General features: G+C 41.9%; 1 protein-coding gene across 2 annotated transcripts in view; it reads right to left on the bottom strand.

The window, feature by feature from the left end:
• Positions 1-19,481, bottom strand: part of kctd1 (potassium channel tetramerization domain containing 1) — a 32,884-nt gene extending 13,403 nt beyond the window's left edge. The window contains exon 1 of one of the 2 annotated variants that reach the window (XM_015601215.3): positions 19,061-19,481. Coding sequence is in view for 1 of the 2 variants with exons in the window: in XM_022664205.2 (XP_022519926.2) it covers positions 442-1,980 (1,539 nt within the window). In the remaining variant the exon portion in view is untranslated. Of the gene's footprint in view, positions 1-441; positions 2,300-19,060 lie in introns of those variants that run through there. The other variant, XM_022664205.2, reaches the window with a different exon arrangement.
• Positions 19,482-21,284: the final 1,803 nt, after the last annotated feature.

The following is a 21,284-nucleotide window of genomic DNA, read 5'->3' as shown; positions in this document are numbered from 1 at the left end:
CACAGAGCTCCTGCACTTTGGGAGAACATGCTGTACACTGCAAGAGGCTATAGTCTAACTTAATTCATCAGAAGCCACCAACAACTTGTGGGGCCTATAGAGTGAGCGCTGACCGGTCCAGCTCTGAGTTTAAACCGACTGCAGTCATTCTAAATGCCCAGATATAATGAAGACTTAAAAATATTTGCCCCACAAACCTGCAGACAAATATTTCAGGGATGCACAGAGAGATGATGAGTCAAACGGGCTGAGAGTGTGCTTTTTTATTGGAGTTGAGGGTGAGAGAGTGAGCTGAGAGGATGGGTGGACTGGAGTCACAGAGTTTGATGGAGAGAGAGCAAGGCCACGCTGAGACACTCGGGTGGCTGATGGACGAGAGAGACGTGACGTCAGGTTTAATGAGCTTTTGCTGGCTGCTTTATTGATGTTGTTGTTTTTTACCTGCGCTGGCGGCGCGTGCGTGGCCTGTGCCTCTCCGTTGCGCTCGCGAGCGCTGACCGCAGTGACCGCCGGAGGCTCGGCGCAGAGTCTTTTGGCGGGAACGCCGGGCTCCGTGCTGGAGGCGTTTGGGTTAGCAGAAAGGGGAGCGCGCGGCGTCCGTTTTCCCGCTCTGGCACAGCTCGAGGTGCGCGTAAGGGGCGTCTGCAGTGACTGCAGCGTCTGCAACGTTTGCAACGCGTGCGAGGGTGGTGATGGCAGCGGAGGGGGCGCCTTGGAGCCAAATCCCGCCACGCTGTGCAGCGTGGCTATGGACACGGCGCCGATGCAGTGGTTGGTGTAGGTCTTGGAGAGCTGCGCGGCGCGCGACAGCATCTGCATGCGCGTGCCCAGCAGGTTCTTGCCCACGGCCTTGTTCTCGTACCACGTGGAGTCCGCCTCACCACAGTGCTCGCGCGGCCGCTGGAAGAAGGCTCGGCACGCGGGGTTGCGCTTGGTCAGGTACTTTACAAAGCTCGCGTACGGACACAGCGCCGTGCCCGTCTCGTACATGCGCGGCGCGCTCTCCTCGTCGGCGTCCGCGTCCGCGCGCCTTTTGCCCCACGTGCTGCTGCTACTGCTGCTGCCACCGCTGCTCCCGCCTCCCGTGGCGCGCGACCGGTGGTACGGGCCGCCGAGCGACTTGAAGTAGACGAAGCGGCGGCCGTCCTCGTCCTCCGCCAGCCCGAACGAGTCCTCCTCAAGCTCGCGCTGGTTCTCGCGGCCGCGCGTACAGAAGTACATGCACGTCTCGAACCACACTTTGTTGAGCAGCCCGAACGGGGAGCTCGCGCTCAGCGCCGCTGACGCGTACAGGCGCCGCAGGTCGGCGCGCGCTATAGCCTGCTTCTGCACCACGGGCCCGGCGCCCTGCTCCTCGAGGCGGCGCAGCGCGGCGGCGAGCGCCAGGTTGGCGGCGCGCAGCTCCGGGTCCTTGGTGAGGTCGAGCGCGCGGCAGAAGGGCGGCTCGTTCAAGTACCGGTTAAGCGAGCTGCGGATGCTGATCAGCGACGACTTGCTGTACAGCTGGCCGCTCTTGGAGCGCGCCTCGGCGTAGAAGGAGCGCAGCGCGCGGCACAGCGCGTGCTTGTCCATGCTCTCGAAGTCCGTGCTCTGCGCCCTCTCGCTCAGGTACTCGCGGAAGATACGCACGGCGTAGCGCGTGGCCAGGCGCGTGTTCTCGCTCAGCCTGCAGCGCGCGGAAGGCGAGCGGGAGCGCGAGCGCGCCTCCCCCTCGGGATCCGAGTCCGGCTCGGGCTCCAGCTCGGTCCGCGCGTCCCGCGGCTCCGCGCGCTGCCCCCACGCGTGCTCCTCGCCTTCCTCTTCCTCTTCTTCCTCCTCCTCCTCTTCCTCCTCGCACTCTCCAGCCTCCGTGATGCGGACGGCCCGGATATCCCCCTTCTCTCCTCCCTCCTCCTCCTCTTCCTCCTCTCCGGCGCCCGCTTCCCTCTCTCTCTCCCCGCCGCTCGAGCAGTGCTCCCCGCTGCCAGGCATTCTCGCCATATTGCAGTCTGAGACTGTATGAGTCCCGGGGCACTGCGCATGCGCTATATTGGACCGCAGAGCTGAGAGCTTTTGTGTGTGTGTGCGTGCGCGCGTGTGTTTTAGTGACCTTCAGCTACGAGCTCAGGCACGCGCTCTTCTTAAAGGTGCAGAGAGAAGAACAGAGTGAGCATTCCCAAAAATCACTTGACATCCACCACCCCCCTGCTCACGCTCACACACACACACACACTTGAATGCACAATGCCTGAGAGTGAGAGAGAGATAAAAAGGAGACTTGGGTCTGTATTGGACCGTTTCTGAGTTAGGGAACACATACACACACACAGTTTGACACCCACAAACACTGCTGCGTATTTCTACTACACATCTACACTCTGCCTCATACAGACTATAGAGCTGTAGAACATGCATAACACTTTGGACATTCTTTAAAGAGTTTTTTTATCAGGATGTTTATGTGCATTGCTCGTACTCGTGTGTTTCAATGGAGTAGGACATCAGAGTATGTTCATCATTGTGACTAATCAAGATAATCTCTGCTGCAGTCACATCACAATGCAGAGCAAAACCCTTATAATAATCCATCTCTCTTTCTCCAAGTACTAGCGGACTTAGTAGACCCCACAGGTGACCTTATGGTTGAAAAAGTGTTCCTAAAATGCCCAAGAGGCTGGTAAAAAAGAAACAAGGTGCCCTATTGGCTGCTCTCTTCAAGTGGAAAAAAGTCATAAAGTGCCTCTTCTTCTTGCAATACATTAGGATGATGTGACCTCTAGATCAAGAAAATCTGAGAATTTGTCTTCATAAGTGCCTTTTATAGTAGAGAAAAGTGTCCAAAATGATGCCCTTTCCAGTTGAGAATATGATATATATAATATGATGCTGCAGCGCTGAATAGAATTCTCCTACAATTATACATAATGAAGTGCCTGGTTAGGGGCTGCTCTTAATGGAGAAGTGCCTCAACAGTGGATTAAATGTGTTGTGATGCCCTATAGGATCCTCCACAATGGGATAAACTGTCTTTGATGGTAAAACACAAAGTAAATCACAGTCAGTAAGTGCGTCTTTTCTTTTTCTGCTTCTGCCCTTCAAGCAGCTCAAGTCCACCTCCACCACTATCTCTGTGAGAGAACAGCCATAGCCAAGCTAACCAGGCCATCAAAGACGCAAAAGAGATAATCCATGGCCACTTCTGGGACTTCTGGGACTCTGCACAGCACGTATGGCAGGGCATCCAGGTCATCACCAACTGCAACACCTTCACAGTCTGAGACTGTGATGCATCCTATTCAGATCCAGATCAACCTGAAGCTAAACACAGTGTGACAAGGAACAGCACCCATTGTCCCAGTGACCAGAAAGTGTCCACAGCTGATGTGAAGAGAACTCATTACAGAGGACTGGCAGAGAAACAAGAGGATGTGCAGAACAACCAGCTGATGTGTCATCAACTTCTATTTGTGAAGCCTGGTTGGCTTTAAGAGCTAGACCCTCTTCCTACAGTGAAAGAAGTCTTCAAAGTGAGCATGAGAAGTGTTTTGTTGAGAGGCATATCATGAAGCAGCTGCCCTCTCACTGGACATACTGCAGTTTGCTTCAAACACCAACTCCACAACACTGGGGTAGAACCAAAATGCGACTGTTAATGGAAAAAAAAAAACTAAATGGATTCCTTTCAACTTTAGGAGAGCTAAAAAGGATAACACCTGGCTAATTATTAATACCGCTTCTATAGAGATGGTGTTCAATGGTGTTCATATTGTTAATAACTTCACCTGGTGCCCCAACCCCATCTTCATGTCAATAAATCCCAACAGCATTCTTCCCCCACCAATCTCACAATGATCTACAGAGAGATATAAATAAACCTTAAAGCTGTGTGTATGTGTTTAACGAGCAGAGTGTACTTGCACACCTATAGGAATGGGTTTTGATATTATAAGTAGTTTGACCAGAGGAGAATGGGTCACCCCTGGTGAGTCTTGGTTCCTTCCAAGGTTTCTTCCTCCTTACGTTGTTTTCCTTGCCAGTTTTTCCTTGTGATTGTTGCTCACTGGGGGTTCTATGTTCTATATTTTATGTTTTGGTTGATTACTGTAAAGCTGCTGTCCAACATCAGTTGTAAAAAGTGCTAAATAAATAAAACAGATTTTACCTAATTTAGTCTTGTCTCCATGTTGATCCATGGTAATTACAACTCACTTAAGTGTGAACGTGTTGGTTTTGCAACCACCAATCATCATTTTTGTGTTTCTCTAGATGCAGTAAAAAGCTTGGACATATATTATAGGATTTCACATGATTTTTTGTTGTGCCCACCATATTCAGGATCTAATTTCTGTATTTTGTCAATGGTGAAAGATGGCTAAAATGACCATCTTACTTTAAAGGGAAACACAGATACACAAATGTAATATATGTACATGTGAGACTGTCATATATACAATATATGGGCATATAAAGTAGAAACATGCACATATACAGTACTCTCTATAATTAGTGGCACCCCTGGTTAAGAAGTGTTCTTTGGCTTCTAATATATTTTTTTAAATAATAATGGAGAACAATGCAAAAAAGAGAAAAATCTGCATCTGCAGGTGAGTGGCTATTTTCTTGTTGCCATTACCTGATTTGTAAAGGTAGACACACATCTGCCTTACTTAAATAGTGTGTTCGCTTGTCTTTCCAATGTTTAAGAGCGAATAAAAGAAACAGGCCTCTTTGTAACGCCATATTTATACCCAGGCAAACAGGAAGTGATGAATTACTAATTAAAGGTTCCTTGATACTTTGATCCACTTTATAAACTACAGTAGAAATGACATCAATTGTTTAGGTACATTTATTTGCAAGAAATTACTAAGGGAGCCAATAATTGTGTAACAGGTAATTTTATGAAAAATAATTATTTCTTAGTCAGGATTTTTTATTTAATTTGTTTTAATATTATTATTAGTATATATGTAAATAAGCTCTAATCTGTCTGCAGAATCCCTTTAAATCATAGTATGTATATCATATCTCTCCACCTCTCCACACATATTCAGTACTGAGTGCTGTGTCAGTGCTGCAATGCCCTGTCTGTTTACTCTGCCTACTGTCCTTCATTTTTAGCATTTGTATTGTACAGTTTTCGCTGTGTGTGCAGATTTGCACTTTATGTATATGTACTGTTGTGGTTCTTCACATTGCACTAAAGTACTAAAGGACCATTTCACTTAACTGAATACTTCTATTGTTGAAATGAAAACTAAGCCTCTTAAACCTGAACTGTCTCTCTCTCATCTAGTTGAGTGGACAGTAGGCAGTTCCACAAGAACAGAAACATGGCAAAAATCACCATTTATATGCTAATAGAGCACTGCTAGAATGTTTGTGGGACCTTTATAATTTACTGTATTTTTGTATAATTGTTTTTAGCTTATTTCAAATTGTTTAAAGGTTTTATTTAATGCAACAATACGTAGTAAATGTATCTTAAATATACAGATTAAATCTGGTTGATTCTTTTATGATTGTAATGGAGAGAACAATGTTTCTGTCACTGACCTCTTGACCATAACACTAAAACCTGTACTACTATATAACTATATATGAAAGTTTTGGGAATATTACTTTTAATGTTTCCATTAGGTTTAGATGAAAACCATTATTATGTCACAGAACATTTCAGGAACATTATTTCTGTAGCGTTACAGGCAAACCTTCCAGGAACCATTTTTTTTTAAACATTGCTAAATGTTCTTATAACATTCTTTGTTTGCAGGGGAGAAACTGATCGCTCTGTTACCAAGCCATGGCAGAAAGTTCATTAAGGTTATCTCGCACAGTCAGAAACTATGAAGCCACACATCTTTTTTTTAACACACCTGATGTTTTTTTTCAACATTAAATAATTTTGTCATATATTTTCTTTTCATTATATTTTCCTGCAACTAAAATGCATAAACATTTAAAAATGATTTAGTTTCTTCAGCTTATCTTTGTGTATTAAAGATCTGAAACATTATTAGTGAGAAATATGCACAAATATAAATAATTATTCTGGGCCTTAATCAGCAGGGCATAAAGCCCCCCAGCATTAGGATGTGGAGCAAAGAATTTCAAGCGATGAAGCTTTTTTTAACAGAAATGAGAATTCAGTAGAGAACTATCTTTCAACATCGACTTTAGTAATGCTGCTGTGGCTGTAAAATCTAACCAAAACCTCACCACAATGTTTCAAAATCTAGGTAAGGCCTTTCCAGAAGAGCAGAGGCGGTTTCTGCAAAAGGGGTATTTTCTATTTGCACATAAAAAAAGACAAACTAATCATTTTTTTTTGTTAGAAATTAAAACCCCCCAAACCCCCCAAACAGTCATGATTTCAATTACTTTTGAATTGTTACTTTTGCTTTACTAATAGAGAGGTTCCTTTACAAAGCAGAAAGGAAAAACTAGGCAAATTTGTTTCACAATTTGTTTTGTATACATTTTTCTCTAATAATTTTATGCGGGCTGCGTTGTGTTCACTGCTCACAGCCATGTGATTCTGTTTACTATGTTTACATCTGCGCTGCACGTTCAAAAGCACAGATATACACAGTGGAACACAGAATCTTCTCGCTATGGTGCGCATTTTGGGTGCGTTTAGATTTATGTCTTTGTGAAACCAAACCTCTCCAACTAAACAAACTCAGCAACTGATCTGGACTAAAGAAAGGAACTACAGGTGTAAAAACGCCCTAAGATGTTCATACCTGTGACTTTAGCACACAGTGCTGGAAAGTGCAATGCACCTAATGGTAAATTAATGATTTATTTATCAATGGCACTGTATCACAGTGTATCTAAATGACTAACATATACAGTTGTGGTCAAAAGTTTACATACACTTGTAAAAAAACATAATGTTATGGCTGTCTTGAGTTTTCAATAAGTTCTACAACTCTTATTTTTCTGTGATAGAGTGATCGGAACACATACATGTTTGTCACAAAAAACAGTCATAAAATTTGGTTCTTTCATAAATTTATTATGGGTCTGCTGAAAATGTCACCAAATCTGCTGGGTCAAAAATATACATACAGCAACATTAGTATTTGGTTACATGTCCCTTGGCCATTTTCACGGCAACTAGGCGCTTTTGGTAGCCATCCACAAGCTCCTGGCAAGCTTCAGGTCGAATGTTTGACCACTCTTCTTGACAGAATTGGTGCAGTTCAGCTAAATGTGATGGTTTTCTTGCATGAACCCGTTTCTTTAGCACTGTCCACATGTTCTCAATGGGGTTTAAGTCAGGACTTTGGGAAGGCCATTCTAAAACCTTAATTCTAGCCTGGTTTAGCCATTCCTTTACCACTTTTGATGTGTGTTTTGGGTCATTGTCTTGTTGGAACACCCAACTGCGCCCAAGACCCAACCTTCGGGCTGATGGTTTTAAGTTTTCCTGCAGAATTTGGAGGTAATCCTCCTTCTTCATTATCCCATTTACTTTCTGCAAAGAACCAGTTCCACTGGCAGCAAAACATCCCCAGAGCATAATACTACCACCACCATGCTTGACAGTAGGCATGGTGTTCCTGGGATTAAAGGCCTCACCTTTTCTCCTCCAAACATATTGCTGGGTGTTGTGGCCAAACAGCTCAATTTTTGTTTCGTCTGACCAGAGAACTTTCCTCCAGAAGGTTTTATCTTTGTCCATGTGATCAGCAGCAAACTTCAGCCGAGTCTTAAGGTGCCTTTTCTGGAGCAAGGGCTTCTTTCTTGCACGGCAGCCTCTCAGTCCATGGCGATGTAAAACACGCTTGACTGTGGAGACTGACACCTGTGTTCCATCAGCTTTCAAATCCTTGCAGACCTGCTTCTTGGTGATTCTTGGTTGACTCTTGACCATCCTGACCAATCTCCTCTCGGCAGCATGTGATAGCTTGCGTTTTCTTCCTGATCGTGGCAGTGACACAACTGTTCCATGCACTTTATACTTGCGTATAATTGTCTGCACAGTTGCTCTTGGGACCTGTAGCTGCTTTGAAATGGCTCCAAGTGACTTCCCTGACTTGTTCAAGTCAATAATTCGCTTTTTCAGATCCACACTGAGTTCCTTTGACTTTCCCATTGTAGCTTTTGTAGCTGAGTCTAATCACTGGGTCAAATGAGCCCTATTTAAATGGGCTCATGAGAAGTCAACAGCTGTAGTCAATCAGAATCACTTACAAGAAGTGAAGAGGCCATGACATGAAGCTAATTTGATTGACACAACTCGCTACATCACCAAAATTGACAAATTTTGTTGCTGTATGTATATTTTTGACCCAGCAGATTTGGTGACATTTTCAGCAGACCCATAATAAATTTATGAAAGAACCAAATTTTATGACTGTTTTTTGTGACAAACATGTATGTGTTCCGATCACTCTATCACAGAAAAATAAGAGTTGTAGAACTTATTGAAAACTCAAGACAGCCATAACATTATGTTTTTTACAAGTGTATGTAAACTTTTGACCACAACTGTATCTATTTATAGTCAATAAGCAGGATAACCAACTAACAGCCAGAAATAAATAACCAGCCCCGGAGATGCATATAAAACACGTACCTACGAGGTCTTGCTATACATTTACCTCTCTCTCGTTTTCACTCTCTGACTCTTTCACCTTATGCGCAGTAGCAGCAGTAGACTCTCATTTGACTCCTCTGTAGTGCAGAGATCTTCCTGTGTGGATGAGCTTCCATTTTAAACGAGAAGCCTCTTTTCTTTTGTCTCGTTCTGTCGTTTCTGCCCGCAGGCATGTCACCAGAAACAGCTATGACATCTCTCAAAGGAAAGAGAACACAGAGAGGCTGAGGGAAAAGGGGAGGGAAGTAAAAAAAACCCTCTCCTCTCCTACCACATTTGAAATTCTCGTTAGTGGAGCCCATTTCACACCTAGATACCCAATTAGCAATTAGCCGAGCTTTAAAGTGCAGTCCTGAGCCGGGGCCCTGATCCGGGCCTGATTTGTATGCGCTTTGTGCAGATGGTGATAAGGCAGGGAGGCAGAATACATGTATAGTTTTAAATTTAATTTCATAATCATTTGCATGGCAGGGTGGCCCGCGGGCACGAGGGAAAATAACATGCCCGCTCTTCAAAAGGCACATCAGGCTCGTTACATGGCTGTGTGGAGGATTGGAGGAGGCTTTTTTTATGCGCAGGCAGGTAATGTGTTCCCTGACTAATCTGCAGTGATAGAGAAGTTCAGAAGAAGCACTTAAAAAAAAAGCGCAGAGCAGAGCGCAGCGTCACAAATCGTCTCTCCCTCCGAGGCCCGGCGCCGAGCACTGCGGAAATGAACACCAAGGTGCGATAGAGCTGCAGCCACTGCCAGAGCCCTGGGCTATCACGAAAGGGTAACGCTTAAGTGTGCATGTGCGTGGTGGAGTGAGTGTGTGTGTGTAAGTGAAAGTAGGTGACAGAGAAAGTGTAGAGGACATGTATAGTCAAAAGTTTAGGGACCCTGGGTTAATTCTGTAAATTCTCACGTTAACCTTTTGACTGATAACATAGCACTCATTTGAAATATGATAATTTGTGTGGAAGTAAAAGTAGAAGATCAGACACGAAAGTCACAAACACAAGCAGTACACTCATCCAAACTTACCATTTGCCAAGTGTAGGATGTTGTTCACAGCTGTGTTTTCAGCATACCATGCTAAAAACAATGCACCTAATAGGTCATTCTCCACTCCTCATATAGTGAAAGGCAAAGATTTGGAGTTCAACCAAAGTTTCTTCCCAAGAATATTAGGTGGTTTATACACCCTTTGATGTAGTAATAGCTTCTGCTCTTCTGGAAAGGCCTTATCTAGATTTAAACAATGCGGTGAGAAATTGATTGAACTGTATAGCCACAGCAATATTGGTAAAGTCAAGTACTGATGTTGAATGATTAATAATAATAATAATAATAATAATAATAATAATAATAATTCTTTAATGAATTCTTGTCAACCTCATCTATTCCCTGTTGAATGGAGCTCAGTCATTTTAGAGCTCATTGCTGTACATTCCAATGATGGGGGCTTCATGCCCTTCTATCCTGACACTAGGCAAATGTGTACAAAACATATTTAAAAAAACAAGGTAGTTATGATTTGTTAATGTGACAATTATCCAACTACCTACTAAGGATGAGGTTATCATATCAGGACCAACTCTATTTCTTTTATAAAGCTCCACAACTTTAGCTTTTGGCACTTAATGTTCTCTTATATAAAGGCTGCAGATCCAGGGGTTCATGGACATAGGGAATTGTGGTAAACTAAATGCTAATGCTGTTGTTGTCCAACTGCACACGGTCACTCAGGTTTGTGGACGGTGGAGTGGGTGGATGCCGGAGTTTCAGGGAGCCTCCGTGTCTATGTTACCTTCTTAAATCTATTAGGCTGTTCTATTAGGCTGTTCATTCAGATCTATCGGAGTCATTAGCCACACATTGATAATGTTTTGTATTCTCTGTTTTACATAAATCCAGACAAAACTAATTCCATCTTTCTGCCTTCCTCCAAGTTATTAACTGCCCACCTGTCCGGCCCGATATCAACGAATGTCCAGGTCCTCCTGTCACCTGTCCGGCCAGACTGATGGAAGTCTTTGGAAGTCAGACTCCCCCATCACCCACCACAGATCATCTGCCACTATCCAGTTTATGCCATCTGCCTCAGACTAGTTACATCCAAGTTTAAATAAACTCTAACTAAAAATATTCTAACTGCTTCCACTGTTGTTGTGGCTATTCATCTGAATATATCAGACCAGTGTTTATATACATATATATATATATATATATATATATATATATATATATATATATAGTTGATAGTACATGTGATAGTACAATGTACATGTGAGCCTTGGTTCTTCCCAAGGTTTCTTCATCCTCCAGCACTATAAGAAAAATGTGCTATATGAATAAATTAGATTTGATTTTATTTATTTTAGTATGACCATTTAATAGTATAGAATCAAAGACAACTGACTTAAAATCTCTCAGACATTTATCCTACTGTTTTGGGCAACATTTTTGAGACAAAACATCTTACAATCGTGACAATAATAATAATATTTGGGGAAAAATAATGTTTAGGTTCCTCCTATGTGAGTTCCCTGTTGAATGGAAATGCCCACTGGTCATGATCTCATTAGTTACAGAGCCAGGCTTTCTCTTTCTCTGGGTTTTGTGCTCTAATGAGCAACTACGCGGCACTTCTATAACACAGCACACACAAAGCTACAGCTCCCCTACACTTCACTCAGCCTAACTCCACACAAATACAGTATCTGACCTGCCCATTTGAACCTGCCACTACTATACATATCCCACTTACAAGCCACAGAGAGTTATGGGATGATAGGAACATGGAAAGACACTCTTGACATCTTATGCTTTCAAAAAGTTAATCTTATCCATATTCATATGGATGCATATGTATGAGCGCTAGTGTGAAACGGAGAGGGAAAGAGAGCGAGCTAGAGCGAGATTAGTAACCTGGGTTTGAGGTGTTTCCAAGCTCACATTAACATGTTGAATATTTTAGAAGCGTGAGTCAGAAAACTCAGCAACCAAAGCTCAGACTGTGGGCAGCACTTCAGCAAATACTCCTCACTAAACACTACTTGAAATGGAGTGTACATGGGGGCAGAGTAGCCAGCTCAGATAAACAGTGCATGTGGGTGGATTGTGTCTTAATTGTGCAGGTATATGCCTATCCTCTGCAAGAACAATCAAAGCACAAATTTTGCATGGTCCAGTTAAAAGCCACAATGCTCAGTGATCAGCTTGATAAGTTAAAGAATTACTTTACATGTTTGGCCTAATCTTTGGATGTAATTTCTAAAGCATATAGATATGGATTTGTTTTGATACAAAAACAGAACAAAAAGTGCAGAAAACCTTCTGTCTTTAAAGACAAATTTGAAGCTTTAATATATCAGCAAAAAGCTAGCAGCTGTGCTCAGAAGGTCTGGAGCAGGGTATATGCTATGCTGACAGCCATCCTCGATAGAGTTGGAGCCATATTGCTTACAGACACACAAGCGGGCTCAGCAAGGTTGGAATAAGTTAGCCGCAATGCTAACAGCCAGCCTCAGGAGGGTTGGAGCCACAATGCTCCAAAAAGATACAACAACTGGGCTCATAAGGGTAGATCGGACAAATGTACGAAGGGATGCAGAGCTAAATATGAAGCATTTGTTTGGTCTAAGATGCTGATGCTTTAGTGTGACTTCTACTGGCGAAAAAAAACCAACAAAAAAACAACATATTGCTGCTTTAATGGCAACCCCACATATTTTTCATCATGTCTGCATTACCTTATCAATAAGATGTGAAGAAAATTGTTCACAGTAGTTTGATGTGAAATGCTCTGTTCTACAAAAATAATAAAAACTTAGGTGATAAGAACCAACTGTCTGAAAAGTTTCAAGCTATGTCACAGTTTTTTTGCAAGAAAAAATGAATATGTTTGCTTACATTGTTACTCAAACAAGCAATAAATATTTACCTAATTTAAATAAATTACAGTTTTCTTTCTGCCTCAGTCTGGACTGCAAATCTGCCATAAACGTATTAGTAAATTTTTTGTTTTTACCTTGTTAAAAAGAAGCAAAATTGCAAAGAGAGTAGAGGTGTGCCAAAAAATCGATTCACATAAGAATCTTGATTCTCATTTACTACGATTCAGAATCGATTTAAAATGTCCCAAAATCGATTCTGAGGGGCGGGTTTTAGACTGATTTTGGGCTGGGTATTTTTGTTGGACCTGGCAACCCTGGGGATAGCGCTTGTCCTTTCAAACGGAGATCTTCCAGACACACACAGAGCGTAGGTGTTTGAGAATCACCGGTAAGATGGCAGAACAAGCACTATATTACATTAGATTAACGTGTAGTTTCAATGTTTTATGGCAGAATGCTTCATAACAAGCATAAAAAAGATCGCTAGTAGTTAGTTTCAGTAACTGTTAGCTAGCTAACTAGCTAACTTTCCAGTTCCACCTTAAATAACGCTACAGGTGGCAGCGGGCTGCAGCATTTAAGGCGGAACGGAAAAATACAATAAGCTAATCAGAGCTAATTTCAGCTCCTCATCACAGAGGAATTAAGGAATGGACCATATGAATTAATTTCTCCACCTCCTGCCCCCTTTCTGAAGAAATACAACGACCTTAAAGTTAACTAGTTAATCAGCAGCTGCTCCTGAACTTTAGCGCTCCACTGCTATCATCACATCAGCCCAGCAGCGTCACCTACACACCACCGCTAGTAGCCTGGTAATAAAGCAGTGTTATTTATTATTTATTTATTGTTCATTAACGTCATTGTGATATCCCAGTGATTCCTCTGTCACTGAGGACCCACATTCCTGCACATTTTATTGTTTTTGTAACACATTACCTGCTCCAGGACCAGTGTATATTATGGAGGGTTTTTTTTTCAATAAGATTCATAAGCCAGAAGCAGAAATTTTTATAATTCAAATCGTTTTGAATCAAAAATCGATTTTGAATCGAATCGTGGCCCCCAAAATCGGAATCGAATCGAATCGTGAGATAGTAAACGATTCCCACCCCTAAAAGAGAGTTTAAAAAGGTTGCCAAAAGTGCGTTATAGCACCAAAAGGTTTTCGCAATTGTTATCAGTCAACATTGCCCAGTGTAATGTACAATCTCTATTGCATGGAATATACTTATTTTGCCTGTTACACATTTCTTCAGGTTTATCAAAATTTATAAATGCAGAAAAATGCAAAAAAAATGTCCTAATGTAACTTAAAGCTCCACTAGGTAGCATTGAGATTTTGTGCTCGTGGGCTCCCACTACAGTTGTAGAGTGTAATAAATGTTTCAGGTGGATTAGTTTCTCTTTATCATTTTCTGGCTTACACAGACATATTCAGTCTCTTTCCAGCTTCTGCCAGAGTGTCTGTATGTTAGTTTGTAAAGAATGAACCAGTAGTCCTCATAGAACTGTTAGAACTAAAGGTCGGAAAGCAGGTTGCAGTTCTCGCGAGTGTTGGTCGCGGCCGCCTTGGAAAACTTACAGAGTCTGGTGATTTTCAAGCTGTAATTTCACTTCTTTAAAAAGATCAAAAATCAAGGAAATCCTACCTAGTGCTGCTTTAAGTAATCTGAATGGACTGGGGTCTGGAATGTTAGCTAGGTTCCGTTGGTCATTTTGGACAGTTATTAAAATAGTGATCAATGTTGTGTTCTGATGGCTGTGATCACCATCATTGTAAAGAAATCTGAGCTAGTGTGTATATCTGCAGTGGACCAACCACATCAAACCTCTCTAAATGACTGTTTACATCTCAAGCATTTTATTATGCAGTAATTCAGAAAAAATCAATAAATTCTCCCGGCAGGTTCTTTCTGTTGTAATATTAAGTGCACGGAAATGCATTAAAATTATTGTCTGTGGCTATTGATCGAATACTACTGATGCAGCAGATGGAGAAAAAAAGCTGGAGTAATGCTTTACACCACACACACACACACACACACACACACACATTTTAAAACAGGATACAGATGATAGTGTCTCAACAGAAGTTTGTTTCCTTAGGTAAGGAACAGCCTGCCACTCTTTCCTTAACGAGCGTACAATACAATATTAATAACACATCAAACACATGAATCAGCCACAGGCAGCAGTGTCTATCTCTCTCTCTCTCTCTCACACACACACACACACACACAAACAAACATTATCAACACCAACTATATATCATACAGTAAAACGATTAGCTTTGTGACCTGCAGAGTAAACAGTAACTGAGCCTTAACCTTTTTTCATCACCCTGTTTCTCAATCTCATTCTCACTGACCCGTGCATGTCATCTCCGTCAGGCCACTGCCCCACTGCCCGCTGTGGCAAAAGCCATGACTAACACTTTTACTGCAACACTCCTAGAGGACAGCATGATGACTGCAGAGAAATGCTGAACGAATACAGTGACTCCAGGTCCTGATACTACAGTAACCTTGATCAGCATATCACATCTGTGGTTACATTAACAGATGTTTAAATCCACATACACACAGCTTGTCTAGTCTTTGTACAAAAGTACTGTGATTGGAATAAGATACTTTACAGCAAATAAACATGAATCCATTGGCACTATGAGCTCATGTGGTATTAAGTCCCCCAGCACTGAACTGTGGATCTGTGTTTTCTGGAACAATGTTGCTTCACCTAATACTTTAGGGATGAGGTCGAGTGGTGATTATCCAACAGACTGAGCATACTAACAATCTTGTTGCTGAATGCAATCAAATCCTCACAGCAGTGTTCCACAGTCTAGTGGTAAGCTTTCCCTGGACAGTAGAGGCAGTTAGTCATTCAAAAGCAGGATAACATCTTTTAACACCCAGAGTATTTCAAAAGAAACAATGAATAAGCAGAAATGCCAATATTGGAAAGTTATAAGATGTATAACAATTGTTTGTTAAAGAGTCTATAGGATAAATAACTGTAATTATCTTGCTACATGGAAGTGATAAACTGTAAACAGCTGTAGCAGTTGTACCAGAGCTAGGCTATACAATACAACTACTCTGCAACATAAACCAGCCAATAAAATTTCATTGGTTTCAAAACTTTCATTCAGAGGCATAAAATAACAGGATTGTAAATAAGCTTCTTCAATAGCATCTGAGCACTTTTACTTAAAATACTCAGTAAATGTACTGTATGCCATCGTAAGACGCCTGCTCCATTACAAACTGAGCGGTTACATAAAATAAAGAAACCTTTTTTCTTAAGATTAATTTTTTATTTATTTTTTAATATATTTTATTGAGGAAGGTAGAGAAAAGAACAAAAAAGACAATAGTAAAACCGGAAGGTAAAGAATCAAGACAAATCCAATTAATGAGAAAAGAAGAGTGTTGATAAAAAATATTCTTTGCGGAACTACTAACAGTCCTTCTATGACACTGATTCAATAAACCCTATTTGGCAACTCATAAAGCTGCTAGAGCAACACAGAGTCTGATGCCCAGACCAGACAACAGCCCCCACCAGGCCAAGCACAATGCCAGAGAACAGTATGCTACAACATGAGTGCTATTCACAGAGCCGGAAAAGCAGCCTCTGGTGAACATTTAGCTTTACTACGACAGCCTGCACTCTGCCAACTGGCACAATGACTGCAGCCCCATTCACACATGCCAGAAGACAATGGCACATGTGTGACCCATTCACAGTACAGTGGTACCAGTACACACACAATTACAGGAAACTGGGCATACTTTGAATTATGAGCTTTAGAAAGAATTGTGGGCGCTGTCTGAATCATCACAGCCATTACTCATCTCAGTGTGAACTGTTCCACAAAAGAAATTTTAAATCCTTCATTTAAGCAGATTCCTACTTTAGAAGGTGCTGGTCTTTAAACATTTCTACACATGTTAATGGTGTAGAAAGAGCCTTTAAATTAGATGGGGGACCGTTACAATCCAATATTGGTTTCGAGACCCATATTGATGTACTTAATGTATGGAATGTTAAAGAAACAGGGCCAATTCTCTATTCAATCCAGATTCCAGTCCACAGCTTGGTTGGACCATCAACAATCTGTAGAATTAACATAACACACATCACCAATCCCAAATTTTACCAAGAATTTGCAGCTGTCCTAGCAAATAACCATAAAATAACGAGCAAATAACCAGCAGTTGCTATGACTAGGGCAATTTATACTTCCATGTCGAACCTAAGCTGTAGCCTATGTGTCACCGTGTGCTAGGGGTGTCACGATTCTCTAAATCCTCGATTTCAATTCTATTATTTTAGGGTCACGATTCGATTCTCGATTTTCTTTTTTTTACAGCAGAGAGGCCTATGCCAGTTTTAGATTAGTCTATGGTCAGTCATTGGTTTGATTCATTAAATTTACAATATCTTATTTCAAAAGGTGGGATTGATATAAGTGATGCAAAGTGATACAAGTGATCTGTAATACACCACATTAGGCACTAATGGTCAAATTTAAATAATTTAATTAAGATGTATATGTAATGCCATCTAGTGTTGTTTTTTGGTAGCAGCAGTGTGCACTATTTAAACAGCAAATGTGCCACATAAAATAAATAATAAAAAAAACAAGAACAGTCATGCACAAAATAATAGAACAACTAGAGCCTTAACAAACTGAACTCTATCCTACTATAACAGTTAAACATGAAAAATAAGACTTTTCTGGTCCCTGAGAATGACAAGTTTTTTCTTTCACAAAGATATATTATTTACATTAACATATTTGAGGCTAGACAAAACTTTTTATATTTTCAAGTTTTTCTTTAAGAAGATGAGAATGTCCACATTCTCTGGAGAAAGGGCTGCTCTTTAAGCAGTCACAATGTCCGCAGCGTCGGCTAGTGTGCTGCGCCATTTGCGTCGCGTGCTGCGCCATTTGATTAATCGCTAATTGCTATGATGTAATTTGGCTGGTACGCTTTTAGCCTAACACAGATTCTCGTGGCAGTCTATTTTACAGGTTGACATTTTTACCCTGTTCTATTTCTAGCAGAGTCTGATGTGCTGCTGTTCACTGCTCCTGAGACACAATGGGGTTTCACCACAAGACATTGTCTGTGAAAGCACAGTCTAAATAACTTAAAGGAGAAGTCCAGTGTGAAATGGACTTGGCTGTAGTGAAACATGACAATGAATACAAACTTTTGACGAAAAGCCCACCTCTGTTCACCCCCAGCAATCCAAAATACAGCACTTTTAGCTGATGCTCCCAACAGGCTTACAATGTTAGTGATAGGGGCATACCATTGCCCATGCAAAGAAATTGCTCTTTTTACAACATTAACACTATTAACAATTTTAAAGCATCTCCACACTTTATGGGTAGAATTCTGAGGGCTCTGCCATTCAAAATAAGGCACTGAGTGCTTTGAAAGAGCACAGTTACAAATTAAGGCATGATAAGTTGACTGAGGAGCACAAACGAATAGGTAGTATAAGGGAACAGACTGCAAAAATTATTTTGTGGATCTAAACTACCTCAAGGTAATGTGTGCTCTCTGAGAAATGCGTGAATATTATTGAGATATTTTCAGCAACAGCTGGAATTCATGGATTTCCACTGAATTTATTTTGAAATCTGTTGTAGGATTCCCTATCCTACCTATTCATCAGTCAATTGTGACTTAATTTTAATATGGTGGCACTTGAAGAACTACCTCAAGGTTCTGTGTGTAAAAACACAAATTGTGCTCTTTCAAAGTTCTGTGTCTTGTTTTAAATATCAGGGCCTTCAGAATTATACCACTGAAATAGATTTTTTGTATGGGCAACAATATGTCCCTATCGAAATCATTGCAAGCCTGTTGGGACCACAGAGTGCCAGAAGTTCCCAGATGTTGGACTATTTGATAAAAGGTCATATGATCTTTTAATACAGCCCCAGTCCATTTCCCAGAGAATTTCTTCTTTAATCTAGCTAACCTGAGCAGCTCCTGCTCATCATTCACACTGGAGTGCTGAGAGGGGGTCCAGTCTATAAAACACAGTAACTAGAGAGCATTCACAAATAATGTAATGTACGAGTAAAAAACTGAGTGAACAGCTGAATACACCACTGAGATAAAACCTCTGACGGAGACTGGGACGCTGACGGCTAGACTAGCAGTTCCAGCAGTACAGTGCACTCAGGCAAATTCAAAGCCCCCTGTTCCTGCTCTGCTCTTCAGCCTGGGTGAGGAGGGACCCCTAGTCCTGATGCCCTACGAATATGGGTATGTTACTTATTCTCTATCTCTTTCTCTCTCTCTCCCTCTTTCTCTCCGTCTCCCTTTATCTCTCTCTCTATCCGTCTTTTTGTCACCCTTTCTCTCTTTCTCTCTCGTGTAATTGTGTCCTACACTGAAACAGCACGGACCGGATCGATGTTTGTTCCACCCGTTTTCCGCCACAACTGTCCACACCACTGCCTGTTCAGCAGAGGGCACACACACACAGACACACAAACACACACACACTCACACGCACACACAGACCCACTCGCGCACGCGCCTAAAATCTCGCACCCCTCACCTGGACCAGGTGCCCCCTCTCTCGTTCAGCACGGCTTGGCTCCGCTCCAGCGCTGAGTGCTTGAGCTCCGGGCTGTGTGTGTGTGCGTGTGGGCCGCCGGGTATCCGCGCGCCCTGCCGCCCCCGTCGCGCTCCGCTCTCAGCTCGCGCGCCGCGGAACAGAGCGATAAAGGCGGCGATACTGAGCTGCTAGTAATGGTTCTGATTCTGGGGTTGTGGTGCTGCTGTTGGTGCAGTCGGGCAGGCCGGCTGCGCGCGCGCTGTGTCTCGGCGGCTGCGCGGAGGCTCCGCTGGCTGTGAGCTGCTGCGGAGCCGCTGATGAACGCTGTGATTGGAACGCGGATGGAGCGCTGCCCCGGGCGCTTCCTGCAAATGGATGGACCGGGGGCGCGCGGGAGGGAGCGCGCACAGCGAAAGACATCGAGAGGCAGGCTTTTTATTCCTCACGCGCGCGCGCACACATACACACACACTCTCATACACGGCGCGTCGCTGAAGAACAGTGTGATTTTCTGTTGATTGTTTGCTAAGATAATAAATGAATAAAGAGTGATGGATGATTAAAAAGGCAAGGTTATTATTACAAAACACACACACACATACACGTTGCATTTGTGCAGTGTTTCTCAGTGACCTCTTTGTGAACATACACTACATGACTAAAACATGTGGACAAGCACATAATTAAATTAATTATTTAATAACATTTCATCGTTTAAATGTAAATATTTGTATGCTTTCATTTCAAATTATTATATGATATACTATTGGCAACACTCTGTACTGAGACTGTAGGTCGGTATTAATAAGGCTACACAAAACCTAAGTGCCTCATGACAGCTAATAAACACATTTATAAATGCAAATTTCAAAATGTGTCATATTTCATAAATGCTGCTTATGTCAACAGATCTTCTGGTGTGAAATGATACAGCATGACAACTCTTATTGTAGCATAATGATAATGATGCAACATAGCTACCAATGGAGGCAGACAGCAAAACTAATCAAAAGGGGAACTTTAGGATAATGATCTCGAGCACTTTTGAGGAAACATTAATATGCTCTGTGGTAATTACAGTGAATCACGTTATAAGGGTGTATATGATTTTCTATGTTTTTTCTAACATGCCTACAGAAATCCACTTCTATTCAGTCACACAATTTATGAGGTTGGGCAGTTAGCTCTGCCATCCATCAAAGAAAAAAGACACAACATAGGAAGTGAAGTAAAATATTCGTGTCTATATTTTTCTGATAATATATTGTATTAGTAACTTTTGACGAATACCGCACCTCTGTTCACCCCTAGAATTCTTTTAGTTGCTTTTAGTTGATGCTCCCAACAGGCTTACAATGCTAGTGATAGGGGTTAAAAAATGAAGCACCTACGTCTCTTACGCCCTCTGGTGGTTAACCCCGCTCATTCCTATTCAAGTGAAGGGGGGATGACGAAGGTGGCCAAGAAAGCCCAACGCACGGCAAATTGAAAAGAGCTGCAAAAGCGCAAAACATAACCATCATTATGACAACTAAGGCACTACAAATAGAGAAACATTCTGTAAATACAGCCACAACTCAAGGGAAATTAGTCACAACACAACTGAATTTCCCCGGGGGAAACCAAAAATGCTGTACCCCTAAGTTAGGTCTTCATTAATGGTAAGTGAACATTTTTATATGCATACAACCCTGGTAATTGCAGTTAATAAACATAACTTTCTTTTCAAAGTTTGGCCACTAATAGTCCTCTGTACACACAGCAAAGTCCAAGACGTTACTGAAGACGTAATTTAGAAGTAGCTAAAGCATCTTTTGGGGTCCCCCGGGGAAATTTTGTTGTGTTGTGGCTGTATTTGCAGTGTGTTTCTGTATTTGAAGTCCATTTCTTTATTTGCAGCACCTGTCTTGTAATTTTGATGCATGGCTTTGTGCTTTTGCAGCTTTTCAATTTCCAGTGCGTTGGGCTTCCTCAAGGTGACAGAATCTTTAATGTAAAATTACACATCCCGTATTTTTTTTACGTGTTGGAGTCAGCAATGTTAATAACTCCCAGTGTTTTCTTTATATTTATTGTCTTTTATAGAAGTTATTTCATGATATTTACAGGGGTGTGGTAATGTGGTAATTGATAGCTGTGAGCAAGTTGCTAGCAGTAAGAATATGAAACTTCAGGACTGAAAACCCAAATCAGTATCCTGACTTTGTAGTCTTCTTTTTGAGTA

Source organism: Astyanax mexicanus, chromosome 1, assembly GCF_023375975.1.
Source record: "Astyanax mexicanus isolate ESR-SI-001 chromosome 1, AstMex3_surface, whole genome shotgun sequence".
NCBI lineage: Eukaryota > Metazoa > Chordata > Actinopteri > Characiformes > Acestrorhamphidae > Astyanax > Astyanax mexicanus.
Note: the sequence above shows the minus strand (reverse complement) of the source record. Positions and strands in the feature narration are given on the sequence as shown.